The 26812-nt window shown below is 36.7% G+C and overlaps 1 protein-coding gene across 4 annotated transcripts; it reads right to left on the bottom strand.

Moving 5' to 3' along the window:
* Positions 1-1798: 1798 nt before the first annotated feature.
* arhgef7a (Rho guanine nucleotide exchange factor (GEF) 7a) lies at positions 1799-26546 on the bottom strand. Of its 4 annotated transcripts, XM_063005348.1 has the most exons (22): positions 26382-26546; positions 22175-22258; positions 18478-18562; positions 18061-18194; positions 15866-16067; positions 15649-15737; positions 14941-15035; positions 13937-14032; positions 12825-12947; positions 12585-12723; positions 12434-12493; positions 12094-12240; positions 11186-11272; positions 10939-11017; positions 10679-10818; positions 9442-9663; positions 8000-8093; positions 7834-7923; positions 7300-7470; positions 4056-4155; positions 3893-3947; positions 1799-2613 (listed from the first exon to the last, which is right to left on the bottom strand). In XM_063005348.1, the coding sequence occupies exons 1-22, from the start codon at positions 26544-26546 to the stop codon at positions 2488-2490; spliced, it is 2583 nt and encodes an 860-aa protein (XP_062861418.1). In that variant the 3' UTR covers positions 1799-2487. The 4 variants fall into 4 exon arrangements, with proteins under 4 accessions (XP_062861418.1, XP_062861415.1, XP_062861416.1 ...); XM_063005345.1 differs by lacking the exon at positions 7300-7470 and having other exon boundaries at positions 15860-16067; XM_063005346.1 differs by lacking the exon at positions 7300-7470.
* Between the last annotated feature and the right edge of the window lie 266 nt (positions 26547-26812).

Here is a 26812-nt window from a genome sequence, read left to right as displayed (position 1 = left end):
CTATCTGACATTGATCTGAGGCAAGGTTCAAACCCAGTTTCACAATGTGCTACACAGACATGAATTATTAATTTGCATTGTTCAGTTCCTCAAAGCATCCATGCTGTGTTTTTTTTCTTGATATGCTTGTTATGTGCTGCAGACAGTTGTCATATACATAATACCAGCACAACGTCTTCTAAACTCTCAGTGAAAAAAATATTAAAGAATAAACGCGAACAAAAATGAAAAGGCCAACCTGGCATTTATCTGCGGGTTTTATCTACACACGACAGGATAAATCAGGATAAATCAGGCTTTCTTTTTATCAGGATGGCATTATGCCCCTTTGTATTTATGCAGGAATATTTAACTGAAGACAAAAGGTGACTTTCTCCTCATTCATCTACGAACAAGGGAACGCTGGCATTCTGAAAAAGGCTGACATTTGAGCTTTTTGCCAAGACCAGCAAAATGATATTCTTTCCTTTGTAAATCGATGGAGTATAATCATCTCCCACAAAGGGCCTAGATCATGTTGTTACTGTAATAGATCCAGGTGTATGCACAACCTTCATCTAGCACTGCTGTACCAGAAGGAGCGACACAAAGTTATCCTTATCACTGGTCTTCCTTTCATGAACTTAGTGCAAATATTATTCTGTAAAACTCTGGTCTTAGATTTGCACAGCTATTCATATGACTTGGATAAATTTCTAATTAAATATACAGGTAATAAACTTTATTATAGCTTTGTTTGGTTGGCTGTTTTGTCATGTTAGCATCTACGGCTATTTAATTGACAGACACCTGGATTTCTAAAAAGTCTACTGTACCAGTTTGGAGTCCAGCTGCTTTCATATATCTGCATTTCAAGCTACTGTTAAGCAGTTATGTGCCACCCAGCTCAGTGGCATGTGTAAAAATGCTCATTAGGCACAATTACCTTCAACCTAGGATCAAGATGGCACAAGAAGTGATCCCAGGACATGGACTGTTTGTCCTTCTGCCTTCAGGACAGAGATACAGAACAATAAATCTCAGACTAGCAGGCTGAGGAACAGCTTCTTCCCCAGAGCTGTGACCTCCATCACTCCCTCTGTACACCCCCACTCAAACTTTTAAGAGCCGACACATTTTTGCACCTAATTTTTGCCACGTGGCACCTCAAATCTTTATATGCTGCTATTATTGACTGCATGTATTATGTCTGTGTGTTGCCATGTGTTGTTTTTCTTGTTATATGATACATTTATGTTGAGAAGTACTGCACAGTATATGGTGTACAGTACTATGTACACTGACAAATAGTTTCTATTCTATTCGATTCTATTCTATGACTAATAAATCATTCTTGTAAAACTAGTACATGGGCAGTGGTAGTTTAGTAGTTAAAATACTGAACTAATGACCATTAGTGCAGTACCTCTGTTATGATTTGGGTCCACTTGTCCTCTAAAAGGAGATTATTCTGCAATCTATCATCATAAAGGTCTCATCTAGGAGCTCCATCCTCAAAGTACAAAGGCTCAGGGAATGATTTAAATACTATGATATTGTAATTCATATGCAATGGTGCCAGCCTCGTAAAGGTGTTGGGTCGCCACAAGTCATCTGGGGGTCCCTCCTGTAAAAAGACATGTAGGCTCTACAGCAGATGCATTGAACCTAATAAGGCAACAATGTTGTTGTTTTTTATTCGTTTAAGTTACCCCCCTGCAGCTTAATTTATTTCTTTTCTTTCTTTACCAAAAATGACCAAAAAAAACAAAGCAAATTATAACAGATTGTCTTTATTTACAAAATGTACAAAGGTTACAGTGTCAATAAATACTTTGAAAGATGTGTGGTAATTCTTCTCAGTCAACAATAGTTGTTACATTAGATGTAGTCAGTAAGTGTATGTGCAATGACAAATATAATTTTTTACAAAGCAGTGTGCGTTTTTAGTTTTTTTTTTTTCTAAATTATGTTTGACAACCATGTAAAAAATAGGAACTATTACCATGTTTAAAAATTTGTTTTGACACCATGTCTTCTATAATGCTGACTTGTCTGTTAGACTAATATTTAAATGGGATTACTCATTATTATCAGACCTTTAGGTCACTTTAGTTTGCAAATACACACACAAAACGCTGTAGTTTTATTATTCACAAATTACATGTTTCTGTACAGAACTGCTTGTTGTTTGTAATGACATACCAAGTAATAAAATAAATCCTGCACCAGAGCTGGGGACAGAAAGATGTAAAATCCAAACCAAAAATAACCATTTTATATTGCGGTGGGCAGCTAAAACACTAAAATAACTTTATTGTAGCAATATAAAGATGGTGCAAGTGACTCATTTTGCTTTTGGGATTGTTAGTCTTTAATAAAAAATAAATAAAAATGTTGGTAGTTTGAAGGCACATTGGTATAAAGCACAGGTATCACTTTTATACTGGCAACATACAAAGTTAAATGATCAAGCCCCACAAAACACGTAAGATGCTTCCAATTACCTCATATATTGGTTTCATCCCAAGATGGGTCTTGATTTGTAGTCTTTAGAACTTTTCGAACAATTTTCTCTAGATCTTTGCGAGCTGTCTGTACATCTTCCAGAGATCGTTTCATTTTCTTATTGTCCTGTAGGTAGATTAAAACAGATAAGCACATCAAGACATAAAAAATATAATATTGTACAATGCTTACATTTGATCTTCATACATCTTATTATTAGTATTCCTTTGTATGAAATGCAGGTGTAACTGCATCCTTATTTTTTTTTTGTTTTTATTAAGTGTCTTGCCAGGTAATGTTTTTATTTTGTTTAAGTCAAACTGCACTTTTTTTAAATTATTTAATAATTTTTGCCACAAACTACTCATTGCTCAACTATTAAAAACCAACAGTTTGCATTGTCCAGAAAAGTGAGCATCTACAATGGCAGAGCAGTTATTTACATAGTACTTTCTTACAAAAGGCAATAAAAAGATTAATCCATGATTTGTTGATTCTATGTTGATCGTATTTTGTAAATATAAACACATTTAGAATTTGATGCCTGCAACGCACTCCAAAAAAGTTAAGACAGAGGAATGCTTTGCAATGTGTTCAATCACCTTTCCTGTTAATGAGACTTTTTAATGGTTTGGGAACTGAGGACTGAGTTGCAGTTTTGCTTGCTTGAAACCAGACTTCAGCTGGTCAATAGTCTGTTGTCATTGTTGTCCGATTCTCGTCTTAATGATGGTCCATACATTTTCAATAAGAAATAGCAATGGACTGAAGGCAGGCCAGCCAAGCACACACCCTTTGTGTCTTCTTGTCTCACATACAGAATGAAGCCTGGCATCATCTTGCTGAAATAATTATGAACTTCCCAGGAAGATATCACCTTAATAGCAGCATGTTTCTCATCTGTCTCAATGGTACATTCACACATATGTAAGTCTTGATGCAGCAGTGGATTGTGTTAAGTAACAATGGTTTTATTAAGAACTCCCAAACCCATGTGGCATTCAGAACACTAGCATGATGGTTTCTCAAGCAGTGTCGTCTGAGGATTCTAAGGTCACATACTGAGGTTGTTATGGATTTTCAGATTTCTTTTCGTTTTTCATTTTTATAAACTTTAAAACATAATTTATTTTTCATTTTCTTTGTTGTACCATTCAACTTCAGTTATTAATTTATTTAAATCAAAATAGCTCTGCAGAAAGGTTCATTTTCATTGGAGGGAGGTGAATATTTCTGACTGCAACTGTAGGAGACAGAAATGAGATCTCAGGCTGGCTAACCAAAGGCTGATTTGAATTTAAATGGTTAAAATCCTCCTAGGATAGCCTTTAGATACATGATTAAAAAAATAATAATAAATAAACAGGGTCAGAGATTAAGAAATCCTTGAAGAAATGAAACTCACCTGTTTAAGTTCTTGGACCTGATCTCTGAGAGAATATAACACATCTACTAAAGTCCTGTAAAATGGTTAAAATAAGTAATTAATGAATAAATGATGTTTTATAGAACTGAATGTATAATATGTAAAGACGGGGAATAAGATTGCACTAGCTAAGTATTCTTACTTCTCCTCTATTACAGTCTGTCCATTACTTTTCATCTCCTCCACGATCATCGTCTCTTCTGCAGGAAGTATAAGGGCGGGAACAGAATCTCTCCCCTGTCCTGTTCCAAAAAGAAAAGTCCTGCAGTTGTGTTTCCACATATGTCTGTGTGACGAACTGAGTGATAAAGGGTTAAAGTGAAACACATGCTCTAAAACAGTGACTGACAGGCTCAGAATTAAAGAACTGTGAGGGACACAGAAGGCAGACAGGTAAGTCATGCAAGAGGGAATGTCAAAGACAATATATTCCAACAAAGTATTGCTTAGGTATTAAGAATTACATTACATAAAACATTTAAAAATAAATGACATTTTAGGAAAAATAGATAAACTGAATAAAATATCATTTAAAGAATAAAACACAGTGTATAAGTACTGCACCAAAAAGGACAAAACTATTGCCAAAGATTCTACCAAAACCAATATTTATTGAAAACATATATTACAATGACTGTAATCTGTCTTATTTGATCTGCATATACAGTATATATGCACTAGTTGTATTTTCATTTCAAATCACGTAAACATCATTGACTTCTGATTTATACAGAGAATACCAGCACATGACAACATACAAATGGTCAGCAAGTGTTTCACGGAGTCACTGAGTTCATGTGTCTTATCTATTTTTTTTCTTGTTTAACCACAGAAGAGAACATGGTCACAAGGAATACCACACAACATGAAGCGCTTGTTAGTCTTGTTCTTTGTTCAAGTACTAGCATTATTCTTATTATTGGCAATATGGATTTTTCTTTAGTCTGATAATTATCTCACACAGAAAACAAAATAGTTCATCTTTTAACACTATATGTATTCACAGAGCCTTTAAGACTGTAAGGAACCCTTGAAAGTGGGTGATATAGTTCACAATGAAATAATAGAGATACGACTTTGACACTTCGCAATATTAGAACCAGGTGTGAAAGGCTTGAAAAAGCTCTCACATACGCAGACACGCCAACTGACGTCAAGAAATTTCAGAATTAAAAAAAAAAAAAAAAAAAAAAAAGAATCAAAATAAAAATTGAAGTTATACTCTTTTCAAAACCGTTTAGGTTTTTTTTTACTTCAATAAATGCATTAAAGTTAATCAGTTAAATTAAATAGGATGTAATCATTTAATTTTGGTTTTATTAATATAGTAAAATTTTTATATAGCTTTATAGTTGTTTATAGATGTTATGTTACAGAAAATCAATCCAAAATAACAAATTAAAAACAAAAGGAACAAAGGAACAAAAAATGATTATGGCCGATGCACAAGAGTAGCACAGTTGGCACTGAATTCATAATTAGACGCCATTTAGCAGCAAATACTGGTATTTAAAGAAAATCTTTATTGAGTTATATTAAAAACTGTTTGGATCATCGAACGTTTTTACAACTGTTAATTTAGTGTACATTTAGTGAAACTTGTTTTCAAGATTTCTCTATAGAAACTTTAATGAATTAGTGTTTTAAATTTAGAATTAGTGAGTCTATTTTTAAAGTATTTATTTTACACGGATCAGGCATAACATTATGATAACATTATGTCCTTGTTTCTACACTCACTGTCCATTTTATCAGCTCCACTTACCATACAGAAGCACTTTGTAGTTCTACAATTACTGACTGTAGTCCATCTGTTTCTCTACATACTTTTTTAGAATGCTTTCACCCTGTTCTTCAATGGTCAGGACCCCCACAGGACCACCACAGAGCAGGTATTATTTAGGTGGTGGATCATTCTCAGCACTGCAGTGACACTGACATGGTGGTGGTGTGTTAGTGTGTGTTGTGCTGGTATGAGTGGATAAGACACAGCAGTAGCAGGAGTTTTTAAACACCTCACTGTCACTGCTGGACTGAGAATAGTCCACCAACCAAAAATATCCAACCAACAGCGCCCCGTGGGCAGCGTCGTGTGACCACCGATGAAGGTCTAGAAGATGACCAACTCAAACAGCAGCAATAGATGAGCGATCATCTCTGACTTTACATCTACAAGATGGACCAACTAGGTAGGAGTGTCTAATAGAGTGGACAGTGAGTGGACACGGGATTTAAAAGGGAGCTGCTGTGTCTGATCCACTCATACCAGCACAACACACACTAACACACCACCACCAAGTCATTGTCACTGCGGTGCTGAGAATGATCCACCACCCAAATAATACCTACTCCGTGGTGGTCCTGACCATTAAAGAACAGGGTGAAAGCATGGTAAAAAGTATGTATAGAAATAGATGGACTAATGTTATGGCTAATCAGTGTATATTGTTAGTTAAAATGTTTACTGTACAAATTTCCCCAAATATTGTGATATTATTTTAAGGCCATATCACCCACTCCTGCTTAAAAATATAGGCAATCAACCAATAAACTATTTACAAATAAAAGTGCCAGAAAATGTTTTATACTGCAAGCATTATGTGGGAAACCAAACATGGTTCTTTTATGGTTTGGTTGTTTTTTTCAGTAATTTTGAAAAATTTTTTGTACCTGGTTTGAACTCAATAAAATAAACAGACATTAAACGTAGCATATTTTGGTAACCATTCACATATGTATCTCATACAATCATAGAAAAATAAATAAATAAAAATGTATGAACTGTATGACTAAATAATAAATACATAAATATAAGAAATACAGAGTTACTCATAGCAATACTGTCCAAAGTAGCAAGAATTTTACCAAAGCGTCTTCTATTGCCCTGCATCCTGAAACACTGAAACTGAAGTTATGTGCCCAAGACATCCTTTAAATAAACATACAAATTTTACAATAATACTTCACATCTTAAATAAATGACAATTGCAACATATTTACAAGGTTTTAGATTCTGCAAGTTCAAACAGGACAGGATCAAGAGGACATTCTAAAAGTTTTAAAACAAATAACGTTCATTATTAATATGGTTCTTATTTCAGAAAACAGGAAAGTGTATTCCCCAACAATCACATGTGGGGGAAGTTAAAAGAGAAAACAGGCAGAAAAGGTGTCAAGGCAACAAGGAGTCACTTTGGATAAGTGCACAAATAGGAAACGATATCAAGAAGTGAGGTTATATACAGGTACAGGTACGTGAAAAGACAAATAAATACAATAAATAGAAAAATAAATAGCTACATTAAGAATAAATAAACTGAAAAAGATAAATAATAGAAGTGAGGAAGTTTAGTTCTGGTGGGAGATGTAGGAGCTGCAGCTCTTACGGGAAACAGGTCCCATCCTGTAAGAGTGCGCCGTCCATATACTATCATAATCAGAGTCCTCTGACAGGTCAGAGCTTCCCTCCGGTCGTGAGATGCTGCTGCGCCGGCCCATGCTCTCCATGCTCGACTGATCTAGCACGTGATTATGCATCAGATCAGTGCCCTGCCATGCTGGGGAGGGGGGAAGCCACCAGTCATGGTAAAAAGGGGCAGCCGGGTCATGTGAATGAAGAGTGGAAAAATTCCCCAAAACGCAATAATGAAATGCAGGATGAAAAAATTAATGGGTAATAAAGCAGAAATGGGAGGGATAAGTGGATGTTAGTCGAGGACAAAATCCAAAAAGAGTATAAAAAATAAGCAGGGGTTAATTGTGATTTAATGAATGATGACAAAAAGTGAGAAAAGAGAAAAAGAAGATCTTGTTATCAGAGTTTCACAAAGTACCATGTTAAAAAGACTTCATTTAGTTCTAGTAACAGAAGAGATAAAACAGGTCAATAAGACTGCGTGCAAATTTCTTGGTATTCTTACTTGAATTAAGAGTCTGTCTGGTTTTGGCACTGGTACAGTAGGCCTCAATCACTTTCAGAATCTGAGCATCCTCCTCCAGAGCTACAGTACCTGTGTAACAACAATCATTACAGACGTGTCTCTACAGTATCCTATTCTATCAGCACAATCAATCAAACCTACTCACTTTTCCGTAAAGCAAACTCTTCCTCAGACGGCTTCCTCTCAGGCTTTCGTTTGGGCAGCAGCTTCTTCATACTCTTGGGGCTTTTACTGAGATCCTGAGGTAGTGTGAATGAAAGTGTGGAGACAAGATAAAGCAGAGTGTTTAAGTTATGTCTCAGGCCCTACCTAATTCATGACCATGAATATAAGCCTTTTCCTGTGTAATACACCCACACTATATTTATTTATTTATTAGCCTTTATTTAATCAGCAAGATCTAATTGAGATTAAGAATCTCTTTTTCAAATATCCTGGGAGTCCTGGGATATAAACACACACACTATATATATACACACACACACACTATATACACACACATGTTTTTAATTCGTGTAGCGTTCAAGTATCTCAGGTTTACTGGTTAATTTGCACAACGAGGCGAGTCCGGCAATCCTACGGCAATTTATTAAGCAATTGGTTAGTCAAAATGTCCAAGATGTCGAAGTCTAAAGTAGCTAAAAACACTACTCTGAGTAACTGAGTTTGGAAAACTCCCAACTAATTCTGTGGATGCAGGGGGGGAGTGTCAAAACACAGAAGAGTATTTTCGTATTTGAGACAGAGCCTGTAACCATTGCTGGATGTTTTAGGTTTACATTCAACCAATAAGGTAGGCTGTGATTTATTTTATCAATCAATTTATAAATGTAATTTAATGAAATGCTGTGAAATGTGGCACTTTTCTTTAAAATCTGTAAAATGTGTGATTTTAAAAAAAAAGCACATTTTCCCATGAATTTAGTAGGGCCCTAGTTATATCAACAATGTAAAAAATAAGAATGTCATTCAACCTAAACAAGGCTGCTGCAGTTTTACACAATAAAATCAGGTGCAGGGCAAAAACACACCCTGGACATCTTGTGCCTATTCACTTACTTATACACCCACACCTGAGGCCAGATTAGAGCAGCCAAGTCACCTACAACATTGTTTTAGGAGGTGGGCAAAAACTTATGTACACAGACAAAGGATACTCAAAGCAAAGAGTGCACATATAGCTCCGTGAATCTGAGTGGGAAATAACTCTTGTATCTTGACTACAGTTGTACACCATATTTTCTAAAACTAAACAACCTCATTGCATTTTGGGATGCAGTATGTCATGTTTGTAATTGGAACAAGGTAGTACATCGTCTGTGTGTGTTTGGCCTACTGGAAATATTTATGTTGTCTGTACACTGCTTACTGTATAGTAGGATATTGGTAATTTGGTATGAATTTGATCAAATTACAGGAACTGAAAACCACACCTATAATAACATATGACCAAATGTATGTAAGCACCTGAAGTTATTTATTTTTTATATATTATATAGCCACAATTAGTGTGGATAAAACACACATTGCACAGTGCACATTAAAACATGAAAGCAAAAAAATATCATGATCCAATAACACACTGACCTCTTTGTAGCAGAGAGCAGCTGATGGTCTAAGTGGGGGTGCAGGTCTCAGGCAGCTCAAGCTCCAAGGCTTCTGAGTTTTAGGAGGCTCCAGAGGGCCCCACATCACAGAGCTGTGTGGAGTTCCATGGGAAGAGGAATGAGGGAGCGTGTGGTAGGCAGGAGCTACAGTTAGGCCTCGGCTCTCTGCGTGTCTGGACGGTGTTAGAGGGTGAGATGGCAGCTGTGGAAATAGGAATTAACAAAAAAGGCAGGAGAAGCATGAAGCTGAATCTTTAGTCTTCTTGCTGTTGGATTGTTACCTGCACCTAAATGTATCATGGTAAACCAAATATAAAATTACAATGAAGCATGTAGCATGGTATGAGACTGTTTCTAATCAAAACCCAGAACTATTTATATCCTTGTCAAAGCACCTCTGCTAATTGTCTATGACATAACAGAACCCAAATAAGCTCTCTAGAAATTGTGGGGTAGTGACTAGCACTGGACGCCAATCAGGAAGGTAAACCACACAGCATTGATATTTAAAATAGGTATGATGGGCTGTACTTAAGTTCATTAAAACATAGCCTTGGGCATTGAGGAGCCAAAACAGTAGGGCCACTCCCCGAAAATGTGCATGACAATGCCTATTTCATAACATTTGTGCATATAATGGTCAGGGATATATATATATATATATATATCCCATTTTATATAGGCTCACAGGCAGCTCTGGTGAGTACCCACCAACAGTGGAACTAGGAAGGACAAGCCACGAATCGTCGCCAGGTTGCTGGGCAGCCAAGACTCATTAATGCCAAAGGAAATTAAGGATATGAAGTCTGGTACTGAGGAGCAACTATGCCTATAATATATAATTATATATTATATATTATATATATATAATTATAATACTATTAATAAAATGAATGTGTCACAACACACTGTGCATTAAACCTGTGTATCTGTGTATGGGACTGTGTAGTCGCAGGCCAGTTAAGGTAACTACGAAACCGATTGTCCACTATTGACAGCACTTACAGTGGGCATGCAAGCATCGGAACTGGACATCCGAGCACTGGAAGAAGATGAACTGGCGAATCTAGTGGAATCCATGTTTTAGTGAATCAGAGCTATTATGACAGCGCTGGTGGTCATAATGCTTTGGCTCATTGGTGTATTGGTAAAATTAGACAATGTTTTGGCAAATATTGACTACATTACTACAACACATTCTTTAGTGAGAGACTCACCGTGTGGCAGGGCACTGTGAGTGGCTTCATGCTGGGGGCAGTCATGGTGGTGTGTTTGGTCTGCCGATTTAGATGCTCTAACCAATCCTGTTGATCCTGCTTATTAAAGCAGACGACCTGCAACCTCTCAAACATGCAGCCTGCAAATATGATTGAGAAAACAGCTCACTGTACCTCCCCCAGACATAAACATTTATCTACTGAACTATATTCACTGTCTTAAGTTGGAATCGAAGCAAAAGGTAGCAGCAATTTCTTACCAGAGAGTTCAAAAGCATTCTTGTGGCTCTCACAATCCTCTAATGGAGTCACTGTCATGCCGTTCAAAGGAAGCTTGGTCTGTGATAAATAAAGGAAACATTTACTTGTGGCACAGGGGAAACAGTAGCGTTCATCATAAACAGTAAATCTGAAAAACGATTTAAATGGGGGGGGGGGGGGGGGGGGTGTACGTTACTGCATATATAAGCATGCTGCCATATGTTTTGGTCATAGTTATTTTCTAACCTGGTAGATAAAGCCACTCATCCTTGGGCTGGCCGAGAGGAGAAGTAGAATATGGGGGAAGAGCAAGAGGTAACGTTCATTACTTTCCTGAAAAACACAATTATAACCATTAGGTTTTTGAATTGATAAAAAGATAGATAGACAGATAGACAGGCAGACAGGCAGACAGGCAGGCAGACAGAAAGCTAGACAGATAGACACATAGATAGACAGACAGACAGGACTTTTGACATTTTCGGCATTTAGCAGACGCTCTTATCCAAAGCAACTTACAGCACTGTGACAGTATATTGTCTAAGCAACTGAAGGTCAAGGGTCTTACTCAAGGGCCCACCAGTGGTAACCTGACAGTGGTGGGACTTGAACCAGCAATCTTTCAATTACTAGTCCAGTAACCACTAGGCTACAACTGCCCTTAAAGTCACATATTACAGCAGCTCAAGGTAAAGTAAAAAGAATTAAAGTACGTAATACTGTATACTTATAAAATAAAGAAATATAATATGTAATATAATAAACTATTATGAAAGTGTGCAGTAAATATTAACATTTGTAATGTACAATGTAGGCTTCATAAACAGAGTGGCAGATCATGCTCCATGAGTCTGTCCTGATAGTGTCTCAGTGTTCTATGATGTCCCGGCACAGTGAAGAGGTGTTATACAGTGTGATCGCTGTTGGTAAGAAAAATCTCCTGTTTGACACAAATATTTTGCTTGAAATTAAATATTGAAGTTTGTTATTTGTATTTCATTAGTTTAGTATTAGTGCTAAACGTACTTCCCTATTAAAGTGCGTGTATGCCTGTGTGTATATTGCTATAATGTACATTCTAGAATTTCTAATCCACATACACTAACAATTTCCTTTTTTAAAACAGTGTTCGTTAGTTGTGAAAACTCACTCACCTCACAACCATGGTTTTGCACCATAGCTTGGCTCATGTAGATCACAGAGCCCAGAGTCTTAATGTCCTCACCCTCCCACAGCTGAATGGTCTCAGTGAGTATTTGCAGCTCCAGCTCCTTCCGCTTCCGCACCTCCTGACACTGGGCCTGTAACCATAGAAACACGGGGTGGGGGGAAACATGTTGCCTTAAAAATGAGCCCATCTGACTGGCAATGCAGTGTAATAGGACAGCAGTGAGTAATGATAAATATGATAAACATTTAATAGCATTATAACTAAAAGCCAGTAATGACAATAAATGTATGTGCAAATAATAATAAAAATATAATAAAACTCACAGAAAGATTTTTGAATGCATTCATGCACTTCTGAATTTCAGTTCGATCTGAGTGGCCTTCCTAAAAAAACAGATTGTTGACAACATGTTATATAAATTAAAATAAAATATTTCAACAGAATCAACAGCAGTACTAAAGGTTACCATCTTACCTCCATGTGTCTCTCTAGCTCTTGTAGTAAAGTGGGATATTTGTCCAGTCTCATGAACGGTTTGCTAAGGCCTGTGGTCAGAATAAGGATGCCTGGGAAACTTGCTCCTCTACTCTCCATAAAAACCCCTAGCTCCTCACTGTGAGTCAAACATTCAAACATAACCTAAACTTAATGCTACTTACTAACCACTTGTAAAATGTCCAAATATGAAGTCAAGGCAGTTTGCAGTAATCATACCTGTGATCAGTGAGAACGTTGATAGCTGATGGATGGTTGGAGCAGTAACCTGTATAAAGAGCTCTCAGTTTAGGCATTAGGTTCAGGAAAAAGCCTCCTATTTTTTGCTGAAGCTCAGGAAGTCTGAGGACAGATAGGGAGAAATATGATTGGCTTTTTATCATGAGATTTGGAGACAGAAGAAAGGTATTTTTTAGGTCTTAAGAGTGCTCACAATGTCTGGGGAAAAAGAGCAAGCAAGTAATAATAAACATTTTTTTTTCCTAATAAACAATTTCTCCCCTAATTTAGTCGTATCCAATTACCCTGATTGCATTACACTTCAGCTCTACCGATACTACCCTCCAATGCTGACTGAGGAGCTTTGCAACTGACACACGCCCCCTCCGACAAGTGCGCAGTACCGACTGCATCTTTTCACCTGCACGGGGCGAGTTCCCATCTCTGCGCAGACAACAACAATCAGCCAGCAGAGGTTGTAATTGTTATGAGAAACCCTGGTCCGGCTTGTCCCACCCTGTGAACAACAGCCAATCGTTGTTTATGTAGCCACCCAGCTCAGACAGATGGCAGAGCTGAGATTCAGTATGATGTATCTGAAATCCCAGCTCTGGTGTGCTAGCGTATTTTACCGCTGCGACCATAATAAACAATTTTTAAAAAGTTTCTTTTTTCTTTTCTTTCTTTTCTTTAAACTTTCCTTTGATTACCTCACCTTAGACACTGTCACAACGTTTTTGTTTAATTAGTCCTGGAAATTAATGCTACATTTTTTCATTTAAAAGGTGCAGGGGTTGATATTTACTTGTTCTTCATCTTGCAAAAGAATTCAAACAGAAATGAACAAAATCTACCCAAATTTGTACTGCTTACAAATGAAAATACATAATGAAATGTATATTTGAATTTCATGCCAAATGAGTAGCATCTCTTGATACTGCCATTGCGCCAGAAAAAAACCACTGCTGCAATATTTCACCTAGCAACCAATATTGCAACGTTCCTATCTACTCTATGCACCTTTACTGTTACACATTTCTAAAGCAGCTACTGTCAGGATAATCAAAAAATTGCAGCCTACAATAAAGTGGCTGGTTATTAATCATACTCACTTGGTGCATTCCTCTAGTGACTGGACAAGGGTTTGTTGAAAGGTACTAATTTCCTCCAGGTTCCCAATGATGACCGCTGTATCTGCAGGGCTCAGCCTAAACAGCACCAGTGACAAAACAGGGAAGAGAAAGCACAAGTAATCATTTACAGAGTATAAAACCTATTCAAAGGAAATAATGTAGGTGCTCGGTGGTGTATTGATCTAATGCGCTATCCGACTGCTGCTAGGATCCGAGTTCAAATCTGAATCTCAATCGATACTGCTCTCTGTGTGAAACTGCCTCATGCAGGTGAAAAGAGGCATTTGGTAACTGCACAAGTGTCAGAGCGGGCGTGTTTGATACACTCATGCTCAGGCAGTGTGGGGGTCTTCAGCAGTGGAGAAAATATACTAATGGGTAATTGGATACAACAACATTTGGGGGGAAAGGAAAAATCCATGAATAGAATTTAAAAACACAAACAAAAACAATAATGCACAACAACTCCTGTTATTTCCTTCAGCTAAATTATAATTGATAAAAATCTGACATTTGTACAATAATTGGTAATAGAATGAATTGCAAAGCATGTAAATTAGGTAATTATACAACCTTTATTAATTAAACACTCATTGAGCACTTTAACAATCTTTTTTCCACACCTTTTTTATCTAGAGTTAAACACTAGATCATCTTTTATAAAGCCATCAGAGGTCAGTTTCTGAGCAAGGCTGGCTAGATTAATTTAATCCATTGAAGTAGTGACATTAAGGTTTCTAAAAACCTGATTCCTACAACCAAAGAATAGTATATGGTCAGTGGTAGTCCACTAGTGCAGGGGTTTTCAACCTGTGGGGCACAAGTACCTGTCCAGGGGGCACCCACAGGAGGCATATTTAATTAGTCTTGCTGACCACGCACACATGCATGTCTAATGTTATCCAGCTCAGTCTAAAAAAAAGTTCAATGTAGATACAATGGTAACTTTGTATACACTGTACAACAAAAACAACAGCACTTACTTGTCTGTGTTCTGGAGTGGTCTTAGGTAGTTGGTTAGAAGATTCTGAAGCTCTTTTGAATATTCTGTTTCCTTCTCTAAAATGTTCTGTAAGACCTGTTGTAAGAAAGGCCAGAGATATTGAGAGCATAATCATGTTTAGTAGTGAGCTTTGTATTTTTTTAATCACACAGTGGACCTTGGTAAACGTCAATCCTCTAAATTCTGATTTAAAGTCCGATAGTCAAATGCTAAAACATTTTGACATTACGCCACAAGAAAAAATACTTACGTTTTTGGTATTAATTATTTGACAAAAGAATCCTTTTAGAATCCTTTTACTTGAACCCTTAAGTTTATTTTGATAGTGTGCAAGTTTGAATATAGATGTTTATCTTTATAAGATGATTATCCTGATCAGATGAAAACAGTGTGTTCATTTTGTTTTAACTCTTGGCACATAGCCTCGCTAGTAAAGCTAGTACTGTATGTTTTCATTTAGCAGAAACTATAAACAGTGTTTGTTTTTATTTACATTTTTCTTACTGTTCCATTTTTTTAGAATTGGATTTGTAAGATAAGGAGTAAGTTGTGCTTGCTTGGTATGAAATACCTGCAGACACACATTAGCTCTTTGTGGCAAAGCCTGGATATCCCTGGTATCATTCATTCATAAACATAAATACATGCAAGTTTACAAGCCTGTAAATACTGATGTAAAAGTTCTCACCAGGTTGTAGTAGGTTTTACTAATCGCAGTGGTGTCAAAGCCTTTTGGGGGGCTTTTAAGTGTTCCAGATTTGGGGGAGACCTGTTTGTCTGTAACAGCAAAACATAAAAAATTTGTCTCACACAGAATAGAACTTTTCAGTCTTTAAAGACTTGATGAAAATTATTTACTGATAAACAAATATTATGAAGAATGCTGTTATATTACTAACACTTGCCACAAGCTTTGACCTCTCTGACGTAGTTGCTTGGAAACCAGCCGTTTTTTCCGTTGAGGGAACCCTCCCACCATCCCCCATCATCGGTGCGGGTTACAGTGATGATGTCACCCTTGGTGAAGGAGAGCTCATCCTCATTGTTCTGCTGGAAGTTGAAGCGAGCTTTCACCACCAACTGAGAGTTACTGTTCTCTGTCATATCCTAAACAAGAGAGGTGATGGGACACGTACAGCCATTAGCATTACATACAACACTTCCATAATTCAGTGTTCTTATAAACCATCCAGACCTTATATAACTTATCATCAGGCTTGTTATATTAACAGCAAATCAACATGTATGACATTATCACTGGCGTAATTATACGACTGACATTTAAAATGTTGTTTACTAAATCAATATTCTGTTACCAATTCCCAGCTACAATTTACAATTATTAAACAAATAGATTTAATGTGGGGTATTATTTTTGTTTTGTGACAAAAAGAATGCAATAACACATTGGAAGACCACTTCAGCCCTGACATAGCGCACCTGTTCTGAACCAATTGTTTCAACATCTTTCTTTTATCATGTTGTCTATAAATGTTCATATAATTTGTAACAGTAGGTTTTTGGGACATAAGCACAAGCATACTTCTTTTAGGAATGTGCTAACCAAAATCTTCAGATTTCATAGTTAACCTGGTCAAAATGCAATTATGCACAATGCATATTACAATGGGGGGAAACACTAAACAAAAAAACAGTAAGAGGTGATTAGTAAATTGTTTTTACATGTATTTAATTAAAAAAAACACAAAAATATATATAATACATTTTATACTAGGGCAAATACGCCGATCTGGCATAACATTATGACCAACTTCCAAACTGACTGGTCTGCGGCCATGTAGCCCCATACGCAACAAACTGTGATGCACTGTGTATTCTGACATCTTTCTATCAGAACCAGCATTAACTTAACAATAACAATTTGAGCTACAGCAGCTCGTCTGTTGGATCGGACCACACGGGCCAGCGTTCACTCCCCACGTGCATTTATGAGCCTTGGCTGCCCATTGACCCTGTCGTTGGTTTACCATTGTTCCTTCCTTGGACCACTTTTGATAGATACTGACCACTGCAGCCTGGAAACACAAGAGCTGCAGTTTTGAAGATGCTCTGACCCAGTCACCTAGGCCTCACAATTTGGCCCTTGTCAAACTCGCTCAAATCCTTATGCTCGCCCATTTTTCCTGCTTCTAACACATTAACTTTGAGGATAAAATGTTCCCTTGCTGCCTAATATATCCCACCCACTAACAGGTGTCGTGATGAAGAGATAATCAGTGTTATTCACTTCACCTGTCAGTAGTCATAATGTTATGCCTTGTCAATGTACAGTATATGCTAATTCTGAAGTATTTTGAAGTTTTTATATGCTTAAAAACTTCTCTGGAAACTTTCTGCCAATGATGCGATCATGATTCAGTATAAAAGTAACATTAACAGAAGGCTCATTTATTTGCCAACAAGGATTTGTCAAGCTTCGCTACTTTGCAAAAAAAAATAAAAAATTGAGGGAAAATAGCCTAAGCGCATAATAAAGCACAACACACATTAAAAGCTACTCTAGACTATTGAGCAGCTGATGTTTTATATTAAAAACGTTATATAAGAAAATCCACTTAAATAATTGTAATAATTGGTGTCCTCATTTCCCAAACTATTACAGAACACTGTATAAAACAGTTGTAAAACATCAAACAAATAAGAAAGCATAAACTTACAAAACAAATCAAGTGGTTAAACCTTAAAATATATTGTCTTTGTACTGCTTTAATTTCAATCAAATTCAAAATAGATTGACAAATCAAATTTGATTTCATTTACATTGTTCCTATGTCCCACCTCTTTTGCAATAAGGTTTGTATAAATTAACCAAAACACCTAGCCTTCTACACTAACTACATTTCATTACTAGACATAACAGTTAAGTAATGCATGTATGCAAGCAGCAATTCAGAGGTTAAGAAGAACTCCTCTTAACCCTAATACTAAGGTAATAATTACCACATTACTTCAAAACTTTTTAGCCAATTTGCATTATAATCCTATTTGGCTTTGAATTTCAGCAAATTGTTCATTGTTGCCTGGGTTTGCTGATGTACTTAAATTACCGTCAAGGCTTTATATATTTTTCTTTACCCACCAAGCTTCGGAACTGATTGTGAAGCAGTTTGGACGATCGGCTCACTGATGTCTGTGAAACCAGAGATTCAAAGGACTTGATACGGTGAGCGGTAGAGTAGCGTGTACATACAGAGTCGCTGTCGATGCCAATGTCTGTTGCAAGAAAACAAGAATAAGGCAAAAGTTTTAACAGTTAATAAGATACATATCTAACATACAATGACTGATGAAGCAATTTGTCAACAGTGAAGTCTTTTATTAAGATATGACAGATAAGGTGGATGCCTGTTAGCCTGCTAGGAAACTGCCATCAAACTCAGGGTTTTACCATGATGCAGTTTAGTGTAGTGTGCTGGTAGTTTTTAAATATGTTTAAAGTGTAAACATGCACATGGCTAATAAATATTTGTTTATCTTATTTATCCGTGTAGCTCACCTGCAGTAACTTTGTTGAGCGCTACTAATGTGGTGAGGACTTTGCTGAAGTTCTGGCCTTGAAACAGGTCATTTGGCTCAAATGGCTAAAGAGACAAGAAGATAAAAAAAACCACAATTGAGCTGAACTGGTTTACAGACCTCCAATATCATGTCCAGAAATAGTTTAAGTCAACATCATTTTACATAATTTATTTACTTGGGTCATCTATGTTTTGACTGTTTACCAAAAATCTCACATTGGGCTGTGTGTTACAAACATGTCAGTGGTAACAATAGGATGATCATTTAACTACCTAAGACTTCATGGCCAGATAGGTCAACTGGAAAATACCAAAAGGAAACTTATATATGCCTGAAGAGTTTCGAGACACAGTTCTATGGGCAGGCAGTGCTGAGTGATTTTAGTAACAACCAAATCATTGGTCTAACTGGGTCAAAAGTATCTCCAAATTATCAATTACTCATGCACAGGTTCTGAACTAGTTCTGATAATACTGTTTGTGTTCATGTTACTGTTTTACATTACTGCCATATTCTCAGTTTATCTGTTGTGACATCAAATAAAGCATAGTCTAATGACAGTCGGCTACAAGTTAAAAGAGATTGGCAAAATTTGCATGTCTACATCAAACCCATTAAAAATACAAAACATATCAGTGGACTTGATTTTTTAATGTGTAAAATCTAATTCAATACCAATCCAACATTTAGACAATAATGACTTTACCAGTACCAATAGTGGTAGCATTACATCTTCCACTGGCTTAACTGTTATTGTGTTCATCTGTGATTTAGCACAGCAGCAATGATGTGTGTCTTCACCACAGACAAAGAAAGGTTTGTGTAGACAAACTGCAGCTGACTATGGGTAATGCCAGGATACCACAGTATGAGCAACATGGTGATAGGATTGCACTTTTAGTAGTAATGGTAGAGAATGTTCTTATGGAGATAAATATTTACAGATATTTTAAATACGATAAACGTACTCTTAGATAAGAATGTAACAATTATGAATAAAAAGAGAACAATCAAATGAAACACTATATATTAAAGAATGTTCATTTACTTGGGTCGGGGAGCAATTAAGAGCGATGTGTTCAATATGACAAATATCACATTAAATATGATGTTAAAGATGCAAGATGAAAAAGCATTTATTTTATCAGTTTACTTGACTTCATCACAATTAGGGTTATGGTGGGTCCAACACATACCCGGAAACACTGAATGTAAGGTGTGAATACACTATGGTCAGGCCAGCAATGTGCATTAGATCATTTTACATATTGCTAACTAACTATTTTTATGTGGGTGCAACTTTGATGATCCATATTCTGTATGCTTTAGGTCACTTATGCAGAACCACCAAGTGGACAAGGAAAAACATGACAGATGCCTCACAGAGAAGCACCCACACTATCTGATGTACAACCTTGCCACCAATACCAAATCTTCACATTCTTATCTCTTTGGGTTCATTTTTCATTTTCAAAACATATATCAAAAGCAAAACATATATAAACTATATACTGTATCAGGGTAATAAAGATATAAAGATATTTGAACTACCCCACCGACAATGTCAGTAACACCTTTTCTGACAAATTGACAAAAGATTAACACAAACACATGCTGTCAGAAACAAAACAAATTACTTTCTGGTTTTAATAAAGCATTAAAGTTAATAATATGTTCAAATTTCATTAAATATAAACAAAACATTTTTGAAAAATGTCAGGACAAATATGTATTATTAAACAGCCAACAAGGACAACCCCCTCTCCCCTCTATACACTTGAGTATACATAGGCTCTATCTACACCCATCTGGCCCCATAATAAATGCGCATAATTTAGCATGCAGCAATCTGGCCCTTTGTATTATTTTTTAAACAAAATATATAAACTTCTCCACCCACAGAAACTGGCGGAGTGTGCCACACAGAACTGACATTATGTATTATTAACTGTATTTATCAACACACTGAATATCTGAGCAGTTAAATCAAGGTTCTTTGCAGTCATTAAGAATTAAAATAGATTCTGTTATTTTGACAGTGGTACACCATATTAGGGATCTACTATTGTGTATATAAATGTGATTTTAACTCATATAACACAAATTACTTAACCTGAAACAAAATGTTACTGTCACTTTGGTGACTGTGAAAATGTGGGAACCCAATTAGTATTTGTATTGTGCAAGACTTAAAGCTTTGTTATTAGAATTAGATGAAAAATTAAAAAGAAATTGAACTAGTACAAATAGGATATACCGTAGTGTTTCTCAAAATATAAAAAAATATAAAATAACTGACACCAGACTTTGACAACACTAAGTCAACTGACAACAGATGACTGTCTATTGTCCAGCTGACAAAGCCAAAATCAATAGGCAAACCTTGCAGGAATCAGACTAGAATGAAAAGCAGACTGAAAGCAGACTGTTTTTGGTTGAAAAACACAAATACTCTAATAATGATTTAGCATAAAAGCAGGCCTTTTCTGTTACGTCCAACGTATATAACACCTTAATCATAGATTTGTTGTAGATACCATTCCAAAACCAATGCACAATAATATAGGTTGGTCCTCCTCAATAAGGTTAGGCACCGATGTTGGATAAGAAGGATTGGCTAGCAATGTACCATTGGTGTTCCAAATCATGTCTTTAGGGACTTTGCTTTGTGTATAGAGGCAGTCATGCTAGAACAGGAAAACATTTGGCCTTAAACTGTTGCCACAATGTACTAAGCATAAAAGTGATTTTATATAAACAATATATTTTAAGATATGTTAACAAAGATTATAAATAAAAGGTCACATCCCAACTATTGTACATCTTTGTGTAATAGAAAAAGCCTAAGTGTATTACTACATTCCATAACGCTTAAATTATTTACATTATTTAATGTTGTAGAACCTCTGTGTATTTGAGTAACAAGTTTCATAAGGTGTAAAGAGTTAAAGTGGACGTTTACTGCTACAGTAATATACAATATATAAGGCAACAGGCAAGTTAATAAAATTGCTACACGTAAATGCTCCTATTACAACTGTAAATGACAGTTTAATAATTGAGGAAGGTCTGCAGATGTAGCCTCCTAATAGTGCTGATTTCTGTGTGGCTTATGCATAATAGTACTGATTCCTGTTGTATGTATAGCCTTTTTATATAATATTGATCTGTCTTATGTGTAGACTACAGATAATGGTTCTAATATGATTTATGTGGAGTCTGTTTATATAATACTATTGATCTGTTTGTGTAGCTTATAGATAATAGTACTAATCAGATTTATGTGTAGAATATTTATATAATATTATTGATCTGTTGATTTAGCATATAGATGGTCTTATTGACATTGAAAGAGTATTACAGATAATAGTAGTGATTTGTGTAACATACAGATATTAGAAACTCAAAGTATCACATTGTCTGTGTGTAAAAGGCCACACTAATTGTGTGCAACACCTTTATCATTTATTCTCTTTGATTTACAGTCACCTTTGGGGGGTTTTCATTACATCAACGCATTTTATGTTGTGCCTAATACTGCCAGCCTGTGTCTCAAGTCTCTTTTGTTATTTGTTCTGCACATGGCACTGTTTACTAATGAAGCAGTTATTAAATCTCAGCGAAGACAAGTCATAACGGCGCTGCTGTGATTTTTGGAAAGTAAATGAACTCACCTCAACCCGAAACACCGCACAAGCTTTTAGGAACTCCTTTATATTGTAGAGACACTCGCAGTCACTGTTAGGCTCCTGATACACCTGAAGAAAGTAAAGTACAGTGAGGAAAATAATGATGCAGCCCTGTGCTTTTATTCCTTTGTTTTCGGTGTAAATTTGGAAGGCTGTGTGTGAATAAAATATTCCTCATTAGAGCCCCACACATGCAGACAGACAGAGACACAAAGCGGACCTCTGCGCATCAAGCGCTACCGCGACTACACAGTACAGACACACTCTAGGAAGTGAGACAGGAGACCGGAAATGACGCTAAAGTGTGGCGTGAGGATGCACATATGGCTAACATGGAAAGCCGAATAAAACGTTTCTCTTATTAGTAAAAGTAGAACCAGTCTAGACGGTGACATGGTTAAGTGTATAAAGATAGACTGGATATTACACTTAGTTGCCAAATTATTAGAAAAACAAGTCATATTGTTGCGTACAGACCAGGTACATGCGCAGAGGTTGACAAAGTAAGGTTACCATGTTTAATACATCATGTACAGGTAACGGTGTCCCGCACACTTGAGCTTTATCGTTGAGGTTTGTATTAATTAAGGTTCAAATCTGTCTCATAATTAAATAGAGCACTTACTGTGTGTTTTGTCATCAATAGAAATATAAATCGTACTATAAGAAGACCAAAATTCTAGACTTCGACAACAGTAAGTCAACTGACAATGCCAAAATCAATAGGCAAGCATTGCAGGAATTAAACCAGAATGAAAAGCAGACTAAAAAACACACTGGTTTTGGTTAAAAAACACAAATACTTTGATACTGATTTAGCAAATGAGCAGGCCTTTTCTGTTACGTCTACTATACAAGACCAGATCATAGACTCATTGTAGAAATCATTCCAAAACCCATGCACTGTAATATTAAGTAGGTCCTGCTATTGTGGCTTTAACAGCAAGAAATGCTTGCAACCAGATTATGTAATGTATCTAAGAGAATATGCACCGGTTTCATCAAAAGAGCATCAATACGTTAGGTATGTGGGATAAGAATGATTGACTGGCAATGTCCCATTAGTGTTTCTCAACACCAGACTTGTCAAACCATGTTTTTAGGGAACTGTCCCTCACAGTTGAGTTTTATCGTTAAGTTTTAAATTAATTAAGGTTCAAATCTGTCTGTCATTCAAATTGTCATTAGTAGAAATATAAATTATACTATAAGACAACCAAATTCCTAAAACCAAAACTGAGTGTTCTGAAAATTAAAAAAATGATAATGTCTATGAAGAAAAAACAAGGACAATTTTGGATAAACCTCTATTTTTTTACATTTTCCGCTGTTTTTACTGTGCTTTGTTCATATTACTTATTTTATACTTATTTAATACTTCCCATCTGCAAAATGTAGCTTCTAAATAAAACCCTTACTAGATTTAAACTATGCTATTATATTTAAGTTTAGAGGGTTTAATAGCTTTTAAACAAAGAAAAACTTGGTCAAACTACAATTTTTGTAGGCCGCTCAGGTGGCACAGCAGTGACAACACATGCTGGAACCCGAGCTGGGATCTCAAATACATCGTATCGAATCCCAGCTCTGCCTGCCGGCTAAGGCTGAGCGGCCACATGAACAACGATTGGCCTGTTGTTCAGATATGGGCGGGACTAAGCCGGATGGGGTCTCTCTCCCATGACTGGTGCAATTACGACCTCTGCTGGCTGTTTGATGGTGCCTGCACAGAGATGAGAAAAAAGTGCTCTCAGGGTGTGTCTCTCCATACACAACGCTAAGATGCACTGCACTCGTCAAAGTGTAGGTGATAAGATGTATACGGCATGCTGCCCATGTGTCGGAGGGGGTGGGGGTTAGCTTTGTTCTCCTCAATCAGAGCAGGGATCGGCATTGGTGGAGAGGAAGCATGACGCAATCGGGCAATTGGACGCGCTAAAAGGGAGAAAAAGGGGAGAAAATGCATAAACAAAATTTTTTTTTTTTTAAACCTGTAATTTTTGTAGATTTAAATGTATCACATGTGCATTTAAAAAAAGTTCTCCAGAACATCCCACAAAGGTGGACATAAAGTTACATACACAACCGCAACTTCACAAGTTCATATAAAGTAGACACAATTTTATGTTATAACCAACCTAAATGTAACATAGTATTTGCAGTGTTGCAACTGCATGTTATATATTGTTGATGCCAAACTATGCACAGCTAAATACAACATTGTGAGAACATTGTGCATTTGCTAGGTTTGACATTTTCTTACCTATTTAATATAATAATTGCTATTGTAATATTTCAATAATTGTGATAGATAAACTGAGTTTTTAACATCCTGAGGTGCTAAATTGAAAAAAACAAGAATTCCAAAAAAATCAAGAGTGGAATTAGATGAAATTATATGTATTTGGCGTAGTCCAGTGCAAATAAACTAATACATACATTTTTTTTTTTTGCATTTGTCTCAATTTTCCTCCCAATCCAGTCATATTCAGTTACCCGATTGCATCACTCTCCTCTCTACCGATTCTGATCTCCACTTTTGATTAAGGAGAACAAATCTGACACACGCCCCCTCCGACATGTGTGCAGTAGCTGACTGCATCTTTTCACCTGCACAAGGCGAGTTCATATGCGGATCAGTTTGTGTAGGGAGAGCCACACCCTGATCAACACAACTAATCCCTATCCGGTTCCCCACCCTGTATGAACAACAGCCAATCCTTTATGTAGCAGCCCAGCCGGATGGCAGAGCTGAGTTTTGAACTGATGAGTTCGAAATGTCAGCTCTGGTGTGCTAGCGTGGGGTTTATCTGTTTTAAAATTGAAACATTTTCTTATTAGATGACTAAGATAATTTTACCTTTTAAAAAGATGTACCTTTTTGCTGTATGTCTTTTCGTCAAGTGTTCATTCACATTACAGGTGATTTTAAATGCACAGCAAAATTGTAGACCTTTCTAAGGAAAGCTTTAGACGCTAATGAATCACTCTGGCTGTTTATGATGTGTTCCCATTAAATATCAATTAAAGACTGGAAAAATTGGGGGTCTTCTTAGATAATATTGAAGTAACATTTCAAGCCTTGCTGTTTAAACATTTATCTGTTAAATATACAAGTCAGTATAATTGGCTAATTTGGCATTAGTAAGATACAAAAACTACTGTCCTTTCCACTAAATTGCATATTTTTCCATATTTTTTGAATGGAGATGAACTCTTGCCAACTCCAGCGTGTCCAGTATTTCCAGTTGATGGAATGAAGCACTTCACTTCAATTAAATGAATGCATGAATAAATTGATAAATGAATGTAATATCGGGTTAGGTATATGGATGGCAAAACTGGTAGAATTGTAGCCACACAGCAACTTGGGTTTGAGGAACTTGGGATTGACCAAGGGGTTTACAAGTGTCTAAGTTTTGCATGTTCTTCTGGGTGCATTTTTGTGGTTTCCTCCAATCTCCCAAAACATGTAAAAAGTGGATTGGTTATTCTTAATTGCTTGTAGGTATGAGTAAATGTTTGTTGACAGATGCACTGAAATTGGCACCTTGTCCAGGGTGTGTTTCTGTCTGTGCCCAATGGTTTAAAGTGATGCAATGCCCACCGTGATCCAAACTAGAATGAATTGGCTAGTGAATTGGCTTATGAATTTCACTATGGCTAGTTTTTACATGATAAAAATAAACACACAATTCAACATGTCAAGTTTTCTTAGATTTATCATAAAACTATCCACAGAACAGGCCTACTGAATTGCAGAAGGGGCTTAATAGCCCCTGCTGATTTGTCTATGCTAAGTTAAGGGTTGTAATGACAAAACACATAGTGTATAGATTTAGATTTAGTCTATTGCAGTCCATTGTGAATGATTAGCTACAGATGCGTCTTATATGCGTCTTATGTAACATTTCTGTTTCCAGCACAGAATGTAGATGAAGATCAGCCTTACAGAACTGGATTTTTATATAATTTCTGCTGACGCCGCTTAGATGTAGTGCGCGTAATAATGCACCTGCCGCTCTTCAGTGCTGTTATGCGGATCAGCCGTACTAATCTTATAAAATACCTAATAACGTAGCATAACGCACTGTTAAATGCAGGTCGGACGGTTCGTCCTGAAGCATATCACACAGCACAATATGACCAGACAGAAAAAAATGTGCATTGGAGGAAGAAACACTGCTCTTACTTGGTCGGTGGTACCGGGGCGCAGGCGCTCGATCAGTCTGCACAGCACCACTCCGTCCCTCAGCGCGCCCTGCAGAAACGCACCCGGGTCCGACACGCTCTTTTTCGGAGACTCCAAAACGCCGAGCGTGATAAGCCAAGTAACCGTCTGCTCCGCCGGATTCATGGTCACTGTCAAAGTCCCAGCAGTGGTTATCACAGAAAAACCTTAGTAATAGTAATCGTTGAATTAAGCGCCACCATTTTTCTTGGAGCCGCCCGTCTGAATGTGGCGCATCTCGCTTTCTTTACGCGCTCACTAGTGGAAGATCACGAACGATGTGCCCGTCAAAATGCCTTTCACAGGAACACACAAGTGCAAGATACCATCCACTTGCTTCCCTTAACCTACGTGTTTCTTTATAGTCTTCCTTCCAGATGACATCACTGGCA

The sequence above is a fragment of the Trichomycterus rosablanca genome, chromosome 12, assembly GCF_030014385.1.
Source record: "Trichomycterus rosablanca isolate fTriRos1 chromosome 12, fTriRos1.hap1, whole genome shotgun sequence".
Classification (NCBI taxonomy): domain Eukaryota; kingdom Metazoa; phylum Chordata; class Actinopteri; order Siluriformes; family Trichomycteridae; genus Trichomycterus; species Trichomycterus rosablanca.
Note: the sequence above shows the minus strand (reverse complement) of the source record. Positions and strands in the feature narration are given on the sequence as shown.